Genomic DNA, 23,564 nt, shown 5'->3' with positions numbered 1-23,564 from the left:
TACACAGGATTACTTTTTCAAACTGCTACCACAGACAGGAGTTGACACACAGGCTCCTTCTATGTTATCAGTCATGTGACAGTTCTAATCAATATCAATACTGAATGGAGACATTTAAATTAAACTGAAATCTTCAGTTAAACGCACCAGCATTTGCATGTGTTGGATTGTAAACAACTTGCTCTTCCTCTTTCAAAAGAAAAAACACACCTCTGAACTGGCAATCATAACTAAATTCTAAAATCTAGTAACTAGTTTATCATGATCTCATCACTAAACAAACAGCATATTTTTTTTAAAAGATTGTGCTGTCTGGTACTACTGTAAATCAAATTTCTGGTTGAGAACAGCACCTTAAGGAAAGTTGTGAAGGGAGGTTTTAGGAAACATATGATTAATGAAACAGATAAAGGAATTGGTAACAGTAGGTCCAAATGAATGTTTGGGATCCAGGTTTGAAATTAACTATGCTTATTTCTAATTTACTATCTACAATGAATGCAAGGATTGTATAAAATCTAATGCTGAAATTATCCCTGTAAATAAGATTGCTACACTGCTCCTACAGCTCTTCTCACACCACAATTCAGGGCCCTAAACAGTCCTTCCAGGTGAGGTGACACTTCATCTGTGAGGATGTCAGGGTCATCTTTTGTATCTGGTGCCTCCAGTACACACTCCTCTACAGCAATGAGAGCAGACACAGATTGGGGGACCACTTCATCAAGCACCTCCACTTTGCCCTTTCATTCCCATTCTGATGCATCTGGCCATGGTCTCCTCTATTGACATGATGAGGCCAACACCTCAGTTTCCATCTGGATAACCTCCATCCTGATGGCATGAACATTGATTTCTCTAACTTCTGGTAATTTCTGGTAATTGATTTCTCTAACTTCTGGTAATCACCCTCCCATTTCTCTCTTCTCCTATTCCCCATTTTGGTTACCCTCACCTCCCTTTAGTTCTCCTCATTGTCCTCTCCTATCAGGTTCCTTCTTCTTCAGACCTTTACCTCTTCTGCCTCCCAGCTTCTAACTTCATTCCCCCTCCCACAACCACCCACTTTCCCCTCACCTGATCTCATCTATCCTGCCAGCTTGTACCCCTCCCCTTCCCCCATCTTCTCATTCTAGTTTCTGCCACCTTCCTTTTCAGTACTGATGAAGAGTCTTTGCCCAAAACATTGACTGTTTATTCCCCTCCAAACATATTGCCTGGCTTGCTGTGTTACTCCAGCACTCAATGTGTGGTTCTCAAGATTTCCAGCATCTGCAGAATTGCTTGGGTCTATTTTTTCCTTATTTATATTGCCCTTGATCTGAATAGTTTCATCTTGTGAATAAACACTAGATGCTCAAACAAACTTAAGCTTTCTCAAAAAAATTGAAAAATTATTCTGCATAAGATCTAGAAAATTGCACAGTGATATTACATGATCCACAATGTGTTAGATTAACTAGAGTTTGGGGAACAAGATTAGATCTATAAACATATGCAAAAACTAAAAACTATATTATTCTTATTGAAAGGAAAGAGAGCAGTATATAACTGGATAAATAATGATTTAGCAGCACCTTTTGGCTGACCAAAGAACCCCATATTTCAAATAAATAGTTAAGGTAGACATTAATGCTAACAAATTAACATAAATATTTATTTTTATTTTTAAATTGTTTAGCATTTGATTCCTCAACACTACTTATATTCACTTGAATATTCAGGACTTTAAAGTGTAAAGATCCCATACATTTAAACAGAATAACAAAGCATAGTCACATCAAACTTTTGTGATGCTTAACACATATCAAAGTCCAAAAACTAAATATTACCAATTTCTTTTTTTAAAAATTACAATTTCATTTTCAACATGTAATAAGTGCATGCATTAAATTTTAATTTAATTAATCAAAACAAGAATAGATCATCATCAACATCCAAAAATTACTAAAATATTTGAACTCAACATCCCATTATGTGAGCTTAACTATCATCCTTGACTGGAATTAGATATTGTCTTTTCTTCATATTGGAGTGGAAGAAAAGTAATAACAAGCAGAAGTCAAACTTAACTTTTCAATCACTTCATGCCAAGTGTTTAATTATAATAAATCACATCCTCAATACCAGTTTAGCTAAAGAATGAAATTATAACAAAAATGATGAAAGAATTTATAATTAAATCCAAAAAATAAAAATATATGAAAAAAATCCTTATACAAGTTAAAGATATAGCAGTTTCAAAAAAAATTCTTATTCAAATTCAATTTGGATTTATTTCAAAACCCATAACAGAAGTAACTATTCTAATATTTCAAGACCCAACTTTGCTCCTGTTTTCATAACAGCGTACAATTTGCAGTTGAATAAGTTTTCAATGGGAATCAATGATATTCACTTCTGCAAAGGAACAATATTGCATCTGGAAAAGGAGAAATTGATTGTGAATTTTTTTGCTCAAATTTTAAATACACTTCTGTGATAGACTTGTCTTAGCCTACATTTTTACATACAAATTAAAATATTTGAAAATTTACCCTCTGCTATCAGAATTGCAACTGTGCTGTACTGATGGGCTGAAGATAAAGTAGCCAGTTTTAAATATATTGCACAAAGCCAAAAACCCAATGTAGCTTTTGACCAACTGTACAAATTTTGCAGAAAGCCACACTTAAGAACCCAGAGGATAGACCCTAGCAAATGGGGAAGGAACCCACTGATTTTGGCCAGTAGATGTTGGCAAAAGATTGCAGCAAATAAAGCCACCACTAGGGAGAGACAGAGATTGTAAAGGGCAAAGGGAAGGCAGGCACTTCATGGAGAGATTGTGGAATATACTCCCAATCCTCTTGGTCTGCAAGAGAGAAATACAAATTTACACATTCCTGGAACATACCAAAGTATGTTACAGCGACTGAAACAGGTTTGAAGTGTGATCCATGTTATAATGAATGAACTTCAGCAACAGATTTGTACATTGAAAACCCTTACAAATAGCAACAGAGAAACAAATAAATATTTTTAAAAGTGTCGGTTGAGCAATATATACATTTCTAGTACAGGGGCTCCTAATGGTAATAGGAGTCAAAGGCATAAAAAAGGTTGGGAACCTCTGATCTAGAGTATGGCAGTAAATCCTCAGATCCTCTTTGAAACAATGCTTTGGGATTACAAAACAATCAGCTGGTATTAGTGTTTGAATGAAAATACTCTTGACAGGCTACTGCAGTGCTCTAGTCTCTAGAATGCATCTTTGATTCGAATCACAGCTGTCTTTTAGGTCTCAAGAGCCTTAAACAGTGCAGCTAAATGTTTCAGCTATTTTTTTCCATTGCTAAGTTTCTCAGCTCTGGGAAACCCACACATCATAAGATTTAAGGAGCCATATTTAAGAATTAATTCTTGCCATTGCTAACCCCAATATTAATCACTAAAAAAAGTGGAAGGAATGATAGGGACAAATCCTCTCAATCCTTTCCCATCTGTGATCACATGGTAAATATCATCAGCAAAGAGTTCCTTATAAAATATGCTTCTTTTAAAATTAATTTTAAAAAGGAACAAAGACAAAAGGCAATTGAAATACTCTTAAATTCGGTTTCATGTCATTTCTCAGTAAACTACACATAAGTAAAGAATTAAAAATCCAAATTAGCGATTAGGAATCATTTTATGTGAGAACCAAGATTGTTGGAGAATTTTAGTGTATTCATTACTTTTTGATAATATACGAAAACACATTGAACTGACTATTGGTGTCTTTGCTCCTAAGCAGTAAGAATCAGGTATCCCAATGAGAATCATCACTCTTTCAGTCCTGCCATTAAGACCAAAAACCTGCATGCATGAAAGACATAAGTACTTATTCATTTAATCATTATCAATTTTCAATCAGTTATCTTAATGTAATAAAAAAACATACCCCAACAATCCCCTTCCACTCCATCGCTGAGGCGTGAGGCTGAGATGAACATTCTGTCCGTTTCGAGTAACTGTAATGCTTATGGGTTTCTGTAAAAAAAATTACTATAGTAAACCAAAGAAATACATGAATTTAAATTACCCATTATTGCAAGAACAAATCAGACTCCAAATTGCCATGGGGAAACCTAGTTTGAAACGGGGTCCAGAATAGATCATATGAACTGTGCTGCTATTAAGATAGAGAGAGAGGGAGGCGACCAGCGCAATGAGAAACTGCTCGAAAGACTGATGTTATGGTTTCTCTGCCAGCTTGTTTACCTTTTCCCCAAGGTCACTTGTTAAAGTTCCTGCACAGAGAGCAGGGCGGAGCAGGTTGATGGACAACTGGTGTCCAGCATGTGGAGATAAAAGCCAGGTCCGCTGTTATACAGAGAGACACACCACGAGACACACAGGTTCGGACATTGAATGAATTCTGTTGCACCCACATGAAGGTGGGGTTTTGGAGGATTGATTGGGGGAAATCGATCAGTGGCTCAGAATGTGAAAAGGTGTAACTGGTGGGGAATTATTTGTGTGTCCATCCTTGTCTGGGTGATAATTCCACCACTGAAGAATGGTCGTACGTGTTATGGTCATAGTCGGTGACCACAACAGGACTTCGGAAGACAATGGGAAGATCGACGGCATCACCTCTCACCTCTTTCTCTCTCTCTCCAACGTTACTCAGCTAACTACCTCGAACTGAACAGAACTTTCTTCATCACATCGTAAGACTGTACCCATTTACCCCTAGGTTTGAAACAGTCTAGTTTTGTTCCTATTTCCACACACACACACACATATATATATATCATTGCTAACCTGTTCAATATATTTGCATTTATATTACTATATTGCTTAGTTACTAATAAACACTATTAGTTCATAGTAATACCAGACTCCAATGTATTTTCTATTTCTGCTGGTTCTTTAACTCAGTCATGAGGTATGTGACAAAATTGGGGCCTGCGTCAGGGATTTGAACAAAATTGTGTGGGGGCTTGTTTGAATTGATTGAGGAAATTCCCTTATTTGATTTGGTTGTGTGGAAAAACAGCAGAAATGGAGGTTGATAAATTTTTGGAGGAGCCAACCTCTGAGGCATTAGAGGACGCCAAAAATTTAGAGCTGTTGAATATTGCAAAAAGGTTGAAACATTCGAAGGTGAAGTCGACAATGAGGATGTCACAGATGCAGAGGGTCATAGCCGAGTTTTATGTATCTGAGGGAGTGTTTAAAGTACAGGAGTTGGAGTTGTTTCCTGAAAGTAAACCTAGCAGGTTTGAGACACAGTTTCAGATGGAAAGATTAAGGATCGAGGCTGAGGAGAAGCAAAGAGCGCAACAGCATGAGTTTGAGTTACTAGTAAAACAGCTGGAGGCTGAGGAGGCAGAAAGACAGAGAGAAGAAGCAAGGAAACAGAGAGAGGAAGAAGAAAGTCAGAGACAATTTGAGAGGGAGATGTGGCAGCTGGAGGTCCAGTGTTGGACCCTGGTGATTTTTATAGCTTGAAAGAGCTGGTTATAATTAAAGAATTTAAGTGTGTTCCCAATGATGTAAGGGCATTCTGAGATGAAAAGGATGTCACTACCTTGCGGGAGTCTGCTGGGTTGGCAGACAAGGTTGTTTTAACCCAGAAGGTTGAGTTTACTCCGGATAGGAGTTGCCCAGAGAGTAGCTGGGAGGATCAGGGGAACCCAGAATTTGAAACTGGGACTGGTATTGAAAGCCTAGAAGAGGCAGCTGTCCCATTTGCCTGTGTTCAGGTTTTTGAAGCATCTGTGGATTTCCAGGTTGTTGAAACTCAGCTAAGGTTTGAGTTGTCAGACTCGGTTGAAAAAGAATGCAGTTTTTTTGTGTCAGATGGACTTGGTTCAATGAATGAAGGGTTAACCTTGGTGCCAGTGGAAATTGAGGATTCTCAGTCATTCGTGTTAGACAGTGTCCTAAAAGTTGGTGATGTGAATTTTATGGACAATAGTGAGAAAGGTGCTGTTACTGGATTTTTAAATAAAGAACTTGAGAAGTTTGGACTGGTTTTGCAACCTTTGACCCTGCTTGCAGGACAATGGCCTGTTAAGAAAATATGTGAAACTCTGTTGAATTTTATTTTCGCATCTGGAAGTAAGCAGCTGCAAGGTCGTAGAGCTGTTTTTCACAATACTGACGTGAGGAGAAAAGTTAAGTTTTGGTTTTGAGAGACCACCTGACTGGGTTACTATGGAGATGAATCGAAGTATGAGTCAGAAAAACAGAATCGATGGGTTGTTCAGAAACTTTCAGAATGTAAACATGGTCTTCGTAAGCTTAGTGATGGTGCTGAGTTTGGTAAGCTTAAGTGATAGATTGGCACCTATCCAGGGTGAAGTTTATTCAGCAGTACAGCTAACAAGCAAGCTTGTTAGATACTGACACACACAGATACTGACGCAGTTAGAAAAGACAGGGATTTAATTTATGGGAATTTGTCAGAGACTTTTCTACCTTTAATGTTACATCAGGATTTGGGGAGTAAGGCTGAGGAGAGGGAGGAGGATGAGATAGGTTTGTCCTTGTCCAGGGATGAATTAATAGCAGAACAAAGTCCAGATTCTGAAATTGCTGCATTAAAGGAGACAGCTCTCACGGAAGAGGAGGTTCAGAGAGAGTCAGTAGGGTATTACCTTAAGGATGGGGTGTTACTGAGAAAGTGGAGGCCACCTACTGTGCCTGCAAGTAAGGATTGGGCTATTGAACATCAAGAGGTGGTCCTGAAAGTTTACAGGGCTGAGATTTTAAACGTGGCTCATAGTATGTCTTTAGGTGGGCAATTTGAAGTGAGAAAGACAGTAAATAGAATTATGAAGGAATTCTACTGGCCTAATTTAAGGAAGGATGTTGTAAACTTCTGCAGGACTTGCCACACCTGTCAGGGTGCAGGAAAACCTAATCAGGAGATCCCAGCAGCACCATTTAGGCCGATACCTGTTTTTGGTGACCCATTTTCCAGGGTCATAGTGGATTGAGTGGGCCCATTGCCAAAGACTGCAGCTGGGTACAAGTATCTGTTAATTATCGTGTGTGCTGTGTCTAGGTTCCATGGAATGGTGCCCCTCTGGAACATCAAGGCCAAGACTGTGGTAAAAGCACTTATCAAATTTTCCGCACTGGCAGGTCTACCTAAAGAAATCCAATCTGTCCAGGGTAGTAACTTTACTTGGAAAACATTCCAGGGGATAGTTAAAGAGTTGAGAGCTAAGCATATTGTGTCACTTTTGACCTTACTCAGAGAGCAATGGTCAGATCAGAACGTAAATATGATCAAGTGTTATCATGACCCTGACCCTGCACCAGTGAGTACTGTTATGACAACGGAGGAGATTGTAGTGTCTGGTACTGAAATACCAGATCATTTTAATGAACTCCCTGTAGCTTTCACAAGACTCAGAAAGTCCGATGTTTTGAAAAATCTTGGTGGGAAGATTCAACATTTGCAGTCAAAGCAGCAAAAACAACTGAAGAGTTTAATTAACAAGTATAAAGGTTTATTCCCTGACATTCTAAGACCGTGCATGGCTGCGGTGCATGACATCATTGTAAATTCAGCCCAGCCCATTAAACAAGATCCCTATGGAATGAATTTAGAGAAAAGTTAAGTTGGTGGAAAAAGAAATTGAATACATGCTAGCAGCTGGCATGATTAGGCCAACCACTTCAGACTGGGCTTCACCGTGCGTGATTGTCCCTACATCGGATAGGGGTATGAGATTCTGTACTGATTACAGGAAAGTTAATGCAGTAACTAAGACAGATCCCGAGAGTAGGTGATTGTATTGATAAAGTGGGAAAAGCTAAATACCTCACAAAAACTGACTTGCTGAAAGGATATTGGTGTGTTCCTTTGACTGAAAGGGCTAGAGAAATCTCAGTGTTTGTCACACCTTCAGGGCTGTATGAATATAATGTTTTACCTTTCAGAATGAAAAATGCTCCAGGGACATTTCAAAGAATGATTGACTCAGTAATTAGAGAGTTAGAAAACACAGGGGCTTATATCGATGATTTAGTGGTCCGGAGTGACGCATGGGAAGAGCATATTTTGGCTGTGAAAAAAGTTCAAACAGCTGCCTGAGGCCAATCTAACAGTGAACCTCGCTAAAAGTGAATTCGGCCATGCCACTGTCACGTATCTGGGGTATGTGGTAGGTCGGGGCAACTGGCTCCTGTACAAGCCAAGGTACAGGCTATTGCTGAGGTTCCTGTTCCGACTAACAAGAAAGCTTTGAGAAGGTTTTTAGGAATGGTGGGGTATTACCGGATGTTCTGTAAAAACTTTGCAGATAGCGCTCTCCCCCTTACAAAACTCCTGGGGAAGAGTGAGAGATTTTTATGGATTGACCTTTGCCAGGAGGCATTTGAATGACTGAAAACTATATTGTGTTATCATCCTGTGCTCAAAGCACCTTATTTTTCAAAACCATTCTCTACAGCAACAGACGCTAGTGACGAAGCTGCTGGGACAGTATTGCTGTAAAAGGATGTGGATGACATTGAACATCCAGTGGCTTATTTCTCAAAGAAGTTTAATGTACACCAGAAAAATTATTCCACTGTGGAAAAAGAGTTACTCTCACTTATTCTGGCATTACAACATTTCAAAGTTTATATTTGTCTTGCCCAGAAGCCACTGATAGTTTACACAGATCATAATCCGTTGGTATTTCTGACAAATATGAAAAATAAGAACAGAAGGTTGTTGAATTGGAGTCTGATATTGCAGGAATATGACCTAGAGATTAGACATGTCAAAGGTACTGACAACATTATAGCCGATTGTTTATCTAGATGTTAAGTTCAAAATTGTACCCGTTTTACTCTGTTATCTGATGATTACTTATGTATTGTTTCAAACTCTGTAATATACAGCTATTTTAAAATTTTTCCTTCATAAAAATTTCTTAAAAGGGAGGGGGTGTCATGGGAAAACCTAGTTTGAAACAGGGTCCAGAATAGACCCTATGAACTGTGCTGCTATTAAGAGAGAGAGAGAGAGAGGGAGGCGTCCAGTGCAGTGAGAGAGACAGAAAATGCTTGAAAGATTGATGTTATGGTTTCTCTGCCAGCTTGTTTACCTTTTCCCTGATGTCACTCGCCTGCTTGTTAAAGTTCCTGCACAGAGAGCAGGGGGGAGCAGGTTGATGAGACAGCTGGTGTCCAGCATGTGGAGATAAAAGCCAGATCCGCTGTTACACAGAGAGACACACCACGAGACACACAGGTTCGGACACTGAACGAATTCTGTTGCACCCACATGAAGGTGGGGTTTTGGAGGATTGATTGGGGAAAATCGATCAGTGGCTCAGAATGTGAAAAGGTGCGACCGGTGGGGAATTATTTCTGTGTCCATCCTTGCCTGGGTGATAATTCCACCACTGAAGAATGGTCGTACGTGTTATGGTCATAGTCGGTGACCACAACAGGACTTCGGAAGACAACAGGAAGATCGACACCATCACCTCTCACCTCTTTCTCTCTCTCTCCAACGTTACTCAACTAACTACCTCGAACTGAACAGAACTCTCTTCATCACATCGTAAGACTGTACCCATTTACCCCAGATTTGAAAGAGCCTAGTTTTGTTCCTATTTCCACACACATACACACATATATATATATATCATTGCTAACCTGTTCAATATATTTGCATTTATATTACTGTATTGTATTGCTTAGTTACTAATAAACACTATTATTTCATAGTAATACCAGACTCCAATGTATTTTCTATTTCTGCTGGTTCTTTAACCCAGTCACGAGGTACGTGACAAAATTTACTAGGTGAATGTTTCATTTTTTAACCTATAGATTGAATTCAATTTTAAAAATGTTATCAATATAACCTGAAATAATTTGTCTTTTTTAGTCTTAAACTTTTAGACTCATTTATTTATCTAATGGGACAGCGCAGAACAGGCCCTTTTGGCACTTGAGCCATACCAGCCAGAAAACCCCAATTTAACATTAACCTAATCACAGGACTATTTACAATGATCAATTAAGCTACCAACTGGTACACCTTTAGAGAGTGGGAGGAAACTGGAGCACCCACGCAGGCACGGGGAGCAAGTATAAACTCCTTATAGATATTTGCATTTATGTAATGTTTTACTGATTTTATAATTCAAGTTCCCATATCTGAAAATAAATTAATTAGAAAAGCAGATGTTACTAATGCTAGAAATCTGAATTAAAATCAGAAAATGCTAGAGTGGACTGAATAGCTAGGGAAGTTATACTTATCTTAGATGGGATGTACTGTCAATTAATTAGATTGATTTTTGGGATGACTGTGTTGTCCTATGAGAAGAGATTGAGTAAGACTGACCTACTCTGCTTGGAGTTTAGAAAATGAATAGTGATCTTGATTCATGCCCTGAGAATACACTGATGACTCTAGTCTTCAGCCTGAGGAAGCAACATTTGAATCCTCAGGTCTCTCCACAGATTTCAGCCTTATGGTGTCCCAGCAGAGAAAATGCACTTCTATCTCCTGCCCAAAGTCCAGAAAGACGCCTGGCAGAATGTTATTGCCCCAAACTTATTTCTTCCTACCCTTAGTCTATCTTTTCTTCTCTGATCCTGTCCCTTCCCATTTACATCCGTGATATCTCTGATGCCCTCCACCACACTGACCATTTTTTCAATTCCCTGACCTCAACAGGCTCACCTATACCATAGACATACAACCTCTTTACACCTCCATCCTACATTCAACCACTGTATTGTAACAGATAACTTCATGATCTTACATGCAAAAATAAACTCCCACTTTACATTATACTCTATAATCTTGTCTAGCTATATAGGAGGGGAGTGTTATCAGAATGCAACAGGAAAGGCAGGAGATGATTCTGAAGGTTTTTCATTAGACTAGAGATTAAAAGATGCAATTAAAACACTTTCTGTAAGCTAGTTGCAGAGAAGTTTGGGCAAAATATAAGAGAACTATGTCAGGTGTTTGTGATTCCTTCTCATCCTTCCCATCCAGATAATGATTCAGGCTCAATATAACACATGAAAAACAAATAACCTTCAAAGAAGCACACAAGGAGAGACCGCTTGAAATATATTTGCAGAATATATTCAAAAATTACAATCAAATCAGTGTTTGTCATCAAAGGATGCAGCCACTCACCCCTTCACTATGCTGGACGACTTTGGCAATATTCTGCAAGTTTTGGAAATTCTGTGTATTTACAGAACCGAATTCCACAATTTCGTCACCAACCTGCAAACCCTAGAAGAGACATATTATGTATGAATAAAATGCCTCCCATTACAAATGCCAATGTATTTGTAATATATAGCCATTGGATGGCTAGTGCAGAAGTTTTCCAAAAACAATTTTTAAAAAAATGATTGACAAAGTAATGGCGCTCGACTACAAGGACCTCATCTCATTCTCAATCACATTTGTGCTTTAAGACCAAACCTTATGTTCTGTTCCAGTCATATAAAGTGCTGGAAAACCATACTATTACATACTATGATTTTTTTCTCTCCATCTCTAGTCACCCCTTTCTCATATTTATTACTACTACTATCTAAATCTCTCAAAACACATTTACACTGACAAACCCACGACTATCTCTGTGATGCAGTATTCCATTTAACATTCTCCATGACCATTCTCCAGGTTATTTTAATCTCTCCATGACTGTTCAGATCAACGGAATTGCCTTGCATTGGTTAGAATATAGGAGACCTAAGTGAGACCTAATTAAGCTAAATAAGAGGGATCGAAATAGGACCTTTCTTTTTACTTTTTACATAAAGAGGAGACTTCATTAGAAAATTATTGGTATAAGGAGTGGGGGAAGATGAGGAAAAAGATTTCACCAGAAGGCTGGGGTCTGGAACTCACTGCCTGAAAGAGTGGTGGCAGCAGAAAACCTTATTCACATTTAAAATGGATTTAGGTTCATACTTGAGAAACTGTGCTCAACAGGACAATGGACCTAGTACTGGAAGATAGAATAAAATTAGGCAATGCACACAAAATGGTGGAAGAACTCAGTAGGTCAAGCAGCATCTATGGAAATGAGTAAACAGTTGATGTTTCAGACAGAGACCCTTCTTCAGGACATTTGTAATGTGAAAGGAGGCATTCGTCATACCATACCTGTGCTATTTATACACTAGATTACTAAAGTTCCATGATTCACCTTTTATGGCCCATAGCCAGAGGATGTTCAACAAGGGCTCCTCATCCTCCTTCCAACTTGACTTCTGGAACTACCTAATTAACTTGCTCTGGCTCCTGTTATTTCTCATCCACATATTCTCCCTTACCTAAATTATCCAAAGAAAAGGGGTCAACTTCCATATACAAGTTGGTGAAATACAGGTGTAACTTTAATATCCAACCTCAAGCACTCCACTGCCATTATCCTGACATACTGCTTTCCAACAGCTAGTCTTGAGTAATAATTTCCATGCATTAAACAGTGTAGACCAAGGTCATTGGCAGGGAAGTTCTAATTTGTCGAGATCAGACACTTGTGCACCCTGGACCAAGCCATTTACTTTATGGTAATTCTGGGTGCAATCTTCTCCGAAATAATGGCTCTCAGTGCACTGGCAAGAGCCAGATACTACAGTATCTCTCTCCCCCCATGCAAGCAACTATCTGCACTGAGAAATGCAGCATAGAAAATAACACAAGGGATTTAATCAAACATCGAAAAATAAGCTTGATTACTTCTACATACTTACTGACATACTGGCTGGTGATCCTGGACTAACAGTGTCTACTTTGGCAAAAGCAGGTAATACTCGACTTTCCTGTTGCAGTCTTTCTTGATGAGCCTCTGCCTCATCGAGCCTGCGTTGTTCCCTGTCACGTGCATGCAACTGATGCAGCCCTTCTTCAATCTGTTTCATCAAAGCCTTATGATCATTTTGTAGACCTTTTTAAAGAAAAAAAACCGCATCACATTTTTACAAAACCAGAGGAGCACTGTTCAGAACAATAACTGCCATACCCAACCTATTGTAAAAGGTGTGAAGGCATCTTCAACATAACTTTCAGGCTTCTCATCAACACAAGGCAAAATAAAAGCCTCCTGCAGAAGATGGAAACCTAAGCCTAATTTTCTCTAATCTTCAATAGACAAAAAAAAAAGGCATAATGTGAACATTTTTAAATGTACCCCCTTTGCCACCTTCTAAACCTCATCTTCAAATATGGTCATTAACAATTGCTTTTCCACAACCACAATCAAACTGAAATCTTTTGACGAGGATCAGTCATTTAATTTTAATCCAAGATGAAGCATAGATTTCATAAAGCTGCAAAGGAGATTCACCAGGATGGTGCCATTTGGAGGAAGTGTTTCACTTGTGAGGAAGGACTGAAGATCTTGACTAAATGAACATCCTGCAAGCCCCACCAAGAACAAAAGTCTTGATTACAATCACGCCTATTTATGTTAAAAGAATCTATTAGCCTAACCATAGAATTAATATTCAGACAACAACACACACAAAATGCTGGTGGAACACAGCAGGCCAGGCAGTATCTATAGGGAGAAGCGCTGTCGACGTTTCAGACCAAGACCCTTCGTCAGGACTAACCGAAAGAACTGTTTATATAGTAAACTCATTTATCTAATAATTATGCATCCAGAATGTTCATACAACCAGCAAAAGTATATTGACAGTTCAATGTATTAGAAGCTAGAAGAAATATCTTTTCCTTTAGTACACTTAAGCATTTTAAAACTGTCAACAATGCTTACAAATGATATTATGTCGAGCTGTTCGAACTTGGTAAACATCAATATCTGATCGTGGGTATCCCTCAACATCAACTAGTGGTTCATCCATTCCAGCATGGCTTTGCTAAAACAGCAACAAGTACAATTAGTTAGAATGCAAATAAGACATTGAATATCTTTCAGAATCACTTATGAAAATGGAACAAAAATCCATAAAGGATAAATCTGTATTAATCTTTATCATGCAAATCTAACTTGTGCAACAAGATCTAAAGAGAGATTAGAGAGAACAGCTTTATATGTCACCTGCACATCAAAACACAGAGTGAAATGCATCATTTGCTTCAAATCAAATCAATGAGGAGTGTGCTGGGCAGCTGCAAGCATCGCCCTGTTTCCAACATAGCATACCCACAACTTAATAACCCTAACCACACGTCTTTAGAATGTGGGAGGAACCCCATGTTAGTGCTGTAAAGCAATGCACTAACTGCAATGCTACCACTGGTAAAGCAATTTACTATGTCTACATATTATTTTTCATCATTATTGAACATATTAAAGCACCAGACAGATTAATCAAATCAATTCGAATAAACTCTTCTTGGGCTTCCAGCCAGGTATAGGTATCAGTTTTAAAACCAAAATCTGTACCAGTCTGGAAACCCAAGAAGGGTTTTATCGTCGTAAACACTGGGAAAGCACTAAGTCCTTTTTCAGAATAATCAAGTACTTTGAGCAAGAGAAGATACATAAATGCACCATCAAAGCATATATCAAAACCCCACATCTATAATCCTTGTGCAGGGATCAGGAATCCATATAATTTATAGGCACAAAATTGGACATATTCTCTTTGTCCCTGTATGACCACATTGATACAGCAGATCAATGTAAATGCCAAACAAAAATGTGCTATAATCTCCCTGTCTGTGGCTGAACTAAAATGACCTCTAAATCATTGATGAATCGAACAGCAATGGGCTGCAAAGCTTACTGACAGTCATCAAAGAGAATGTGCTTCAATACATGAGACATAATGAATTTAATTTCTCAAAACCCTAAACAATTCGACGAGAAGATGCTATTGATATTTAATATTTTAATCATTCTCATTTCAAAGGCAATCACATTTTCAGTATTTGTGCAGCATCGATGAAAGTAAATGATTCTAGCACCTCTTGTATGACTTGCGGAGGCTGTTTCAAGGGCAAAGAGACAATTTTGAACGAGGTAGGAGGCAACATCGGATGTACAACAACTCTCGCAGGGTCTGCAAGACACTACTTCCTACAAAGCGAAACCCAATAGCATGAATGGCAGCCACGCTTCACTACCAGATGGCTGCTTTGAAAGGGAGAATATAACTACAGCTGTGAAGATCCCTGCTGCACCCAGTGACCATGATCTCTGTCTCGCAGGCCAATGGTAGGCTGTCTTTAAAGAGGGTGAACCCTCATAAGGCAGGTGGTCCCAATGGAATACCTGGTTGGCAATTGGCAGGAGTATTCAAGGACGTTTTCAACCTCTCATTGCTAAGAGGCGGAAGTTCCCACCTGCTTCAAAAAGACAACAGTTATATCAGTGCCTGAGCTGCCTTAATGACTATCACCCAGTAGCACTCACATCTGCAGTGATGAAATGCTTTGAGAGGTTGGTCATGACTAGGTTGAACTCCTGCCTCAGCAAGGACCTGGACCCACTGCAATTTGCCTATTGCCACAATAGGTCAATGGCAGACGCAATCTCAATGGCTCTTCACATGGCCTTAGAGCACCTGGACAACACAAACACCCACGTCAGGATGCAGTTCATCGACTATAGCTCAGCACTTAACACTATCATTCCCACAATCCTGATTGAGAAGTTACAGAACCTGGGCCTCTGTACCTCCCTCTGCAATTGGATCAACCTCCTAACCGGAAGATCACAAACTGTGCAGATTGGTGATAATCAACACTGGTGCACCTCAGGGGTGAGTGTTTAGCCCACTGCTCTACTCTCTATATACCCATGACTGTGCGGCTAGGCATAGCTCAAGTACCATCTACAAATTTGCTGATCATATAACTATTGTTGGTAGAATCTCAGATGGAGACAACAGGGCATACAGGAGCAAGATGTACCAAATAGTGGAGTGGTGTTGCAGCAACAACCTTCCACTCAACGTCAGTAAGACGAAAGAGCTGATTGGGGACTTCAGGAAGGGTAAGACGAAGGAACACATACCAATCCTCATAGAGGGATCAGAAGTGGAGAGAGTGAGCAGCTTCAAGCTCCTGGGTGTCAAGATCTCTCAAGACCTAACCTGGTCCCAACATATTGATGCAGCTATAAGGAAGGCAAGACAGTGACTGTACTTCATTAGGAGTTTGAAGAGATTTGGTATGTCAAGAAAAACACTCAAAAACTTCTATAAATGTACTGTGGAGAACATTCTGACAGGCTGCATCACTGCCTGGTATGGGATTGAAAGAAGCAGCAGAGGGTCGTAAATTTAGTCCGCTCCATCTTGACATCTTCAAGGAGCAATGTCTCAGAAAGGCAACGTCCATTATTAAGGACCCCCAGCACCCAGGACATACCCTTTTCTCATTGTTACGATCAGGAAGGAGGTTCAGAAGCCTGAAGGCACACACTCAGCGATTCAGGAACAGTTTCTTCCCCTCTGCCATTCGATTTCTAAATGGACATTGAACCTGTGAACACTACCTCACTTTTTCAATATGTATTATTTCTGTTTTTGCACGAGTTTTAATCTCCAATATACATATCCTGTAATTGATTGCTTGATTGATTTTATTGTTTTCTTCTTCTATAATCATGTATTGCATTGAACTGCTGCTGTTAATAAACTTCACAAGGCATATGCCAATGATAATAAACCTGATTCTCCTGAAAATTCTCAAGATATTCAATTAGTTGCACTACATTGCTGTTTTCCAATTCGATGAGCTCCTTGCAAGAAAAAAATAAAGCCCACATTCCCTCTGTTCATTTTTTTTAAACTTTAGGCAAATCCTGTAATTCCGTTGATAACTGGACTGCCAGATTATACTTATTTGCTTCTGAACAGCACTGATGGGTGGCAGTGTGGAGATACGTCTCTACCAAAGAAGGTGTGAGGCACTCCTTCCCTCCACTAGCCCACAAGTCACCCTTGGGCAAGGTGCAGCACCTGCTTAGCCCCCAATCAGGGTTAAGTGAACCCAAATGAGCAGGTGGTGGACAGTGGTGTGAGCGCTGGTGCATATCCCAAGTCCTGGTTATGCGACCACTGATGCCAGACAGACAATCTCTGAAGAGTATTGATAAGGGCTGAGGTCACCTGTCTTGTAAAGACACTGCTCAGAAGAAGCCAATGGCAAACCACTTCTGTAGAAAAATTTGCCAAGAACAGTCATGGCCATGGAAAGACCATGATCACCCGCGTCATATGACGCAGCATGTAACGAAAGAATGAACATGGAACATACGACATGCCATGATGTTGCATGCTGAACTATTTAAACTAGTCATGAAAACACAACCAAATTAGTGCCTCTGCCTGCACATCCATATCCCTCCATTCTCTGCATATTTATTTACTAATCAAAAAGCCTCTTAAACACCTCTATCACATTTGCCACCCTCCACCTCTCTCGGGCAGCACATTTCAGATATCCATCATTCTGTATAAAAAAAAGACCCATTCATCTCCTTTGCATTTACTCCCTCTCAACTTAAAAGCATGATCTCTAGTTTCAGACATTTTGACAAATAAAGACATTATGTCTGTGCCCTTCCTCTCTCTTCAACTTCCACCACTTTGGAGAAAACAACTAAATTTTGTCCAACTACTCCTCATCATACTTGCCCTCTTATCCAGACAGCATCCCAATAAACTCTCCTGCACCCCCCAAAGCTTCCACATCCTTCCTTCAATGGGGCAACCAGAATTGAATGCAATACTCCACATGGGGCCTAAACAGGGTTTAATATGCTTCAACGTGACTTCCTAACCCTTGAACTCAATTCCACAGCTAATAAAGGCAAGCACACACCAAATGCCTTCTTTACCACCCTATCAACCTGTGTAGCTGCTTTCTGGGAGCTATGGGCTTGGATCCCAAGATCCTTCTGTACATCAATACTGTTAAGGAGTCTTAGCATTAACAGTGTACTGCATCTTTACATATGATCTCTCAAAGCTCAACACCTCACATGTCTGCTATTTCTCCACCCACACTTAGTGGCCACTTTATTAGGTACACCTGCTCATTAATGCAAATATCTAATCAGCCAATCAGGGTGTTAGTGACTCAAATGTACGAAAACATACAGACACGGTCAAAGGGTTTGGTTCTTGTTCAGATCAAACATCAGGATGGGGATGAAATGTGATCTAAGAGAATTTGACCAAGGAATGAATGTTGGGGGGTGGTATCTCAGAAACTGCTTGATCTCCTGGGATTTTCACAAGCAACAGTCTCTCAAGTTTCCAGAGGATAATGAGAGAAGAACATCTAGTGAGGTGCAATCCTGTTAGCAAAAACACCTTGTTAATGAGAGAGGTCGGGGAATGGCCAGACTGGTTCAATCTGATGTAAGCAACAGTAACTCAAATAACCACACTTTACAATAGTGGTGTGCGGATGACCATCTCAGAATGCACAACATGTCAAACCTTGAAGTCGATGTGCTACAGCAGAAGACCACAAGCATAGTAAATGAATTCATATCTCTGCAACTGATCTACAACCTGCCTTATCTTTTGGCAATCGTCTACACAATCCATAATGCCAGCAATTTTTGTATTATCTGCAAACTTACTGTGTCAGGAATTGAGATGACAGTATCCTGTAAATGAGAAAGGCAGAAATTTAAAGGTGAAAAATACAATTGCCTTTATTTCCTTCTCAGTAAAAGTGGAATGTGTCACCTTCACTACAGGATGCAAAGTCATTCAGTGCCCTCACAAAACCACTGCGGGGAGCTGGATTACGCTCCAGAAAGAGAGTAAATAACGTTATAATGTTTGAACGAACCAAGGAATTGTAGTCAGAGTTAGTGTTTAACAACAGATTTAGAGCCCGATGGAGACTAAAACCTCCGACATCAACGGCCGGTCCAAGACATCCCTTAAATCACTCACCCCCTCCAGGATGTCATAGTAAGCTTTGATCTGCGCCTCGATAGCATCTTTCTTTTTCACCAGCTGAAGCACTTCTTCGATTGTAACGCTCTGCATCAGCTCGTCCGACATCTTCCCCGCCGCTGGTCGGGTACGGCTCTCAGCAGCTGTCAAACTGTTCCTCGTTACAACGCCTCAAAACACAACCGCGTAATTCAAAATGCGAGCGCCAGACCCGATCAGGACGGGGTCACTGACCGGCTCCAGTTAAATAACCTTGACGTTATTCGCTAGCTTCATTTTTATCGAACCCGGCTCTGTTCCTATTGATAGCCTTCACTCAACTAGACAAGATTCCAACGCCACAGGATTGTAAATCCTTTTTCACCTAATTTCAATGTTCTACTCACCCGTGCATCTTAAACTGAAGCAAAACTCTCGGAACAGCGTCTCAACATTTCAACATTAACCATATTTCCTGGTCAATTTTCACGTAAGCTTAAGGGTTGTCAAATTATTTTTGTATCTTGCATTTTTGCACGTTGTTATCTCCAGTTTAAAAGATCCACTGGTTCCCAAATAAGGCTGTGGAGAGTATTTTTTTACATTATAACAACTGACTAAACAGATAACTTCAAAATATAATGTGACCACTGTATTATTAATTCATAAAATGTTTACAAAAGACTTTTGTTTCTTACAATACCTCTTTAACCTTGGGTTTTCCAGAACATTCTATAGTTAAATATTTATTAACTATTGTAATGCTGGAATCATAACAGCTAATCAAACTGTAAATTCCCTCAAACAGGAGCATAAGGAGTCAGTTACCTACTCTTCAAAATAGTGCCTTTGAATCTTTAGATCCTTTTAACAGAGCCAATGAAACAGTTCACCCAGAAAGCAACAGTACTGCATCGGAACAACAACACACACAAAATGCTGGTGGAACACCGCAGGCCAGGCAGCATCTATAGGGAGAAGTGCTGTTGACGTGTCAGGCCGAGACCCTTCGTCGGTACTGCATTGGAATTGCAACAAGAGTGTGTGATCAAGTGAAACACAAGAGGCTGCAAACACTGGAACCTGGCGCAACTACCAATCTGGTGGAAGACAAAACACGAGAAAAACTGCAGACGCTGGAAATCCAAGTAACTCACACAAAATGCTGGAGGAACCCAGCGGGTCAGGCAGCATCTATAGAAATAAATGAACAGTCGACGTTTCGGGCCAAGACACTTCTTCAGGACTGAAAAGAGGCCAGAATAAAAAGGTTGCGGGAGGGGGAAGGAGGCTAGCTAGTTTATACACTAAATAACGTTCAGGCATGAGAGTTCTTGAATATTTGGATTATAAACCCTGCAGAATTCCCCCACAGATTGATATCTTGCATAGAGCAGCCTCTGGACAGTTTCCCAACTGGATAATGGGCTACCTGCTGGAGAAATCCTTTTACGTTAAGTTTATTGATTCATGCTACTAAAGAGACTGACTATCAAATTTGTTCTCATCTCTTGCTGACTCCCCCAGACAAGTGTCCCTATATATAATGACTGAAACATATCAGGTTATTGATTGAAACGTATAAGATTATTAAGGGATTGGACACGCTAGAGGCAGGAAACATGTTCCCGATGTTGGGGGAGTCCAGAACCAGAGGCCACAGCTTAAGAATAAGGGGTAGGCCATTTAGAACGGAGTTGAGGAAAAACTTTTTCACCCAAAGAGTTGTGGATCTGTGGAATGCTCTGCCTCAGAAGGCAGTGGAGGCCAATTCTCTGGATGCTTTCAAGAAGGAGTTAGATGGAGCTCTTAAAGATAGTGGAGTCAAATGATATGTGGAGAGGGCAGGAACGGGGTACTGATTGTGTATGATCAGCCATGATCACATTGAATGGTGGTGCTGGCTTGAAGGGCCAAATGGCCTACTCCTGCACCTTTCGTCTATATATTGCATCTGCTTTACCCACGTTCTTCTCACTGAGTTCGTAACTGCCCTCTGAATGTTAGTTTATTATTGACCTCTGCTTGCAACTTGCAATCTCCCCCAATTCCCGATGATCATTTCATTCGTATGAACTGTATACAAGACAAGCTTTTGCTCTATCTGGGCACACATGACAATAATAAACAAATTAACGATACCAAAAAAATCTGATTTCACTACATTGCCAATGCCGCTGAAGATTACACTCAGCTGCCACTTTATTAGGTACACCAGTACACCTGCTCATTAATGTATATATTTGATCAGCCAATCGCGTGGCAGCAACTCAGTGTTTAAAAGCATGCAGACATGGTCAAGAGGTTCAGTTGTTTTTTTCCCAGACCAAACATCAGAAAGCGGAAGAAATGTGCTCTAAGTGAGTTTGACTGTGGAGTGATTATTGGTGCCAGATGGGGTGGTTTGAGTATCTCAGAAGCCGCAGACCTCCTGGGATTTTCACACACAGTCTCTCAACTATACAGAGAATACTGAGAAAAACAAAGAACATCCAATGTGGAAGCAGAGGCGAGAGTCCGGTGATGTCATCATCGAGAATGGCAGCTTAAGTCACAAGCTCCTCCAGAAAAACACGTATTAAGCCCTAATAACCCATCAAATATAATATTTTTCGAAAAATACTTGAACTGAAAAGGGGGGCAAGAATGGGGAGAAGAAATGGAAATTAAAAAAGTGACACTGCGGAGCCTGCATCCGAGAGGAGTGCAGCGAGCGTCTCTACGACCCGACTGCGTGCGAGCGAGGTGGCTGCTGGGCCTAATTCAGGCAAAGTGGTGAATAGCTTCGAAATCCTGAAAGAAATAATGGAGGTCCAGAAAGATATAAAGCAGCAGCTCCGTGATATTGAGGCAGAGCTCGCCAGCGTTAATCAAAAAATAGTGGTGGCAGAGACTCACATTGAGAAGGTGGAAGATCGCGTTCAAAACGTGGAACGGATACTGAGCAAGACAATAAAAATAATACATCACCAAGAAGGAAAACTGCTTGACCTGGAGGGAAGATCACGGCAGAAAAATATCAGAATCTACAACGTTCCCGAAGGAGCGGAGGCCTCGTCTATGACGGAATTTATTGAAAAGTTATTGCGGGACGCACTGGATCTTCCCTCGGTTATGGGGCTGGAAGTCGAGAGAGCTCACCGTGCGTTCGTTCTGAAACCTACCCTGGATAGAAAGCCACACTCAATAATAATTAAATTCCTGCAGTACAGCACCAAGGCGCAGATTCTACAAAGGGCCTGGGGTAAAAAGAGAGTGTTTTACGACAATAAATTGATACATCTCAACCAAGATTAACCCCCACCCCCGCAGTCCTGCAGAAATGTAAAGAATACTCTGAAGTAAAGCGAGTACTAAAGCAAAACAAGATTAGATTTCAAACTCCGTACCCTGCTAAACTTCGAGTGATTTATGACAACGGGACGTGGTTGTACCAGACGGTGGAAGAGGCGACTACAGAAATGAAGGCAAGAGGGTTGCCCGTTAGCGTCACCAAAATGAGGGAAAGCCTGAATGAGGAATTATCCTGCTCCGCTTGGGAAATAGTGCGAGAATTCAGAAGGCAGGAGACGGGAGGAGGCCGAGAGAAATATATCAGGAAGAGACCGGGAGATTCCCAAAGACAGTCCTCACCCCCTTCAGAAGAGCCATAAGGTTTGGCTAACTTTAAAAATGTTGAGAAGCTAAACAGAAGCAAAAGTACACGGTGATATACCTATCTTGAGAAATACTTATTATAATGTGGATTTTATATTACTTAGTTGTTATTCTTTATTCACTCACTTACTCCTTTTTCCCACCAAAATGAGAATATATATGTGTATGTAATGTGTGTGTGTGTATGTATGTATCTATGTATATATATAGATAGATAGATAGATAAAAATATATGTGTATGTGTGTGTATGTATATATATAGGAGGAATACACAGGGAAATCTTTTCTGTGTAATGGATTTCTTCACTGACTTTTATGAATACTGCATTGGGGGCCCTCAACTCACAAGTAGGAGGGGTTACCCCCCACAGCTAGACATTTCCTCTAGCTCAATGCAGGGTCATCTACCAGAGACTTCAACCATGGAATCACACGTTCATTGCCATTTTTGATGTTATTTGCACATTTTATTTGTTCAGGGAGTAGATCTATTAAGTTTTATTCTAATTTCAATGGTACATTGACAGATAAATACAGATGGCTAAGGACAAGGTAAAATTCATTTCTTTTAATGTCAATGGGCTATTAAATCCAAACAAACATAACAGAATTTTATCTAATTTGGAACAATTTGATTCATACTGGTAAAAATGGTTTAACTACATAATGCCTCATAGGCCTGATTTTATTCTCACAAATCAATGAATCTGTTGTAAAAAAAAGATCACTCCCTACTTGTACATAGTTCTTTCCTTTTAATTTTTTTTTCTTTCCGCTCTTTTCTATGTGTATACCTCAGATAAATACTTTGTGGAGATTTGTGATATATATGATTATATGATATATATGTACAACGTCTGAAATACATCTTATGGAAATGTTTGTTTGATGATGAACTTCAATAAAAAAATAAATTACAAAAAACATCCAATGAGAGGCATTTCCATGGGCAAAAACGCCTTGTCGATGAATTTGACTTTATTTCTAATATCCTTCATATACACGAGTAAAAATCTTTACATTTCCATCTGTATGTGCAATTTATAGTAATTTGTAATAAATGTATG

At 39.8% G+C, this 23,564-nt stretch overlaps 1 protein-coding gene across 1 annotated transcript; it reads right to left on the bottom strand.

Annotated features, from left to right (window-relative positions):
- Positions 1-1,114: 1,114 nt before the first annotated feature.
- Positions 1,115-18,989, bottom strand: psmd9 (proteasome 26S subunit, non-ATPase 9). Its single transcript, XM_059988204.1, has 6 exons — positions 18,859-18,989; positions 13,746-13,848; positions 12,721-12,914; positions 11,141-11,242; positions 3,923-4,011; positions 1,115-2,422 (listed from the first exon to the last, which is right to left on the bottom strand). The coding sequence occupies exons 1-6, from the start codon at positions 18,967-18,969 to the stop codon at positions 2,395-2,397; spliced, it is 627 nt and encodes a 208-aa protein (XP_059844187.1). The 5' UTR covers positions 18,970-18,989; the 3' UTR covers positions 1,115-2,394.
- Positions 18,990-23,564: the final 4,575 nt, after the last annotated feature.

This window comes from Hypanus sabinus, chromosome 13 (genome assembly GCF_030144855.1).
Source record: "Hypanus sabinus isolate sHypSab1 chromosome 13, sHypSab1.hap1, whole genome shotgun sequence".
Classification (NCBI taxonomy): Eukaryota; Metazoa; Chordata; class Chondrichthyes; order Myliobatiformes; family Dasyatidae; genus Hypanus; species Hypanus sabinus.
The sequence above is the reverse complement of the archived record's forward strand: the minus strand, read 5'-3'. Positions and strand labels throughout refer to the sequence as shown.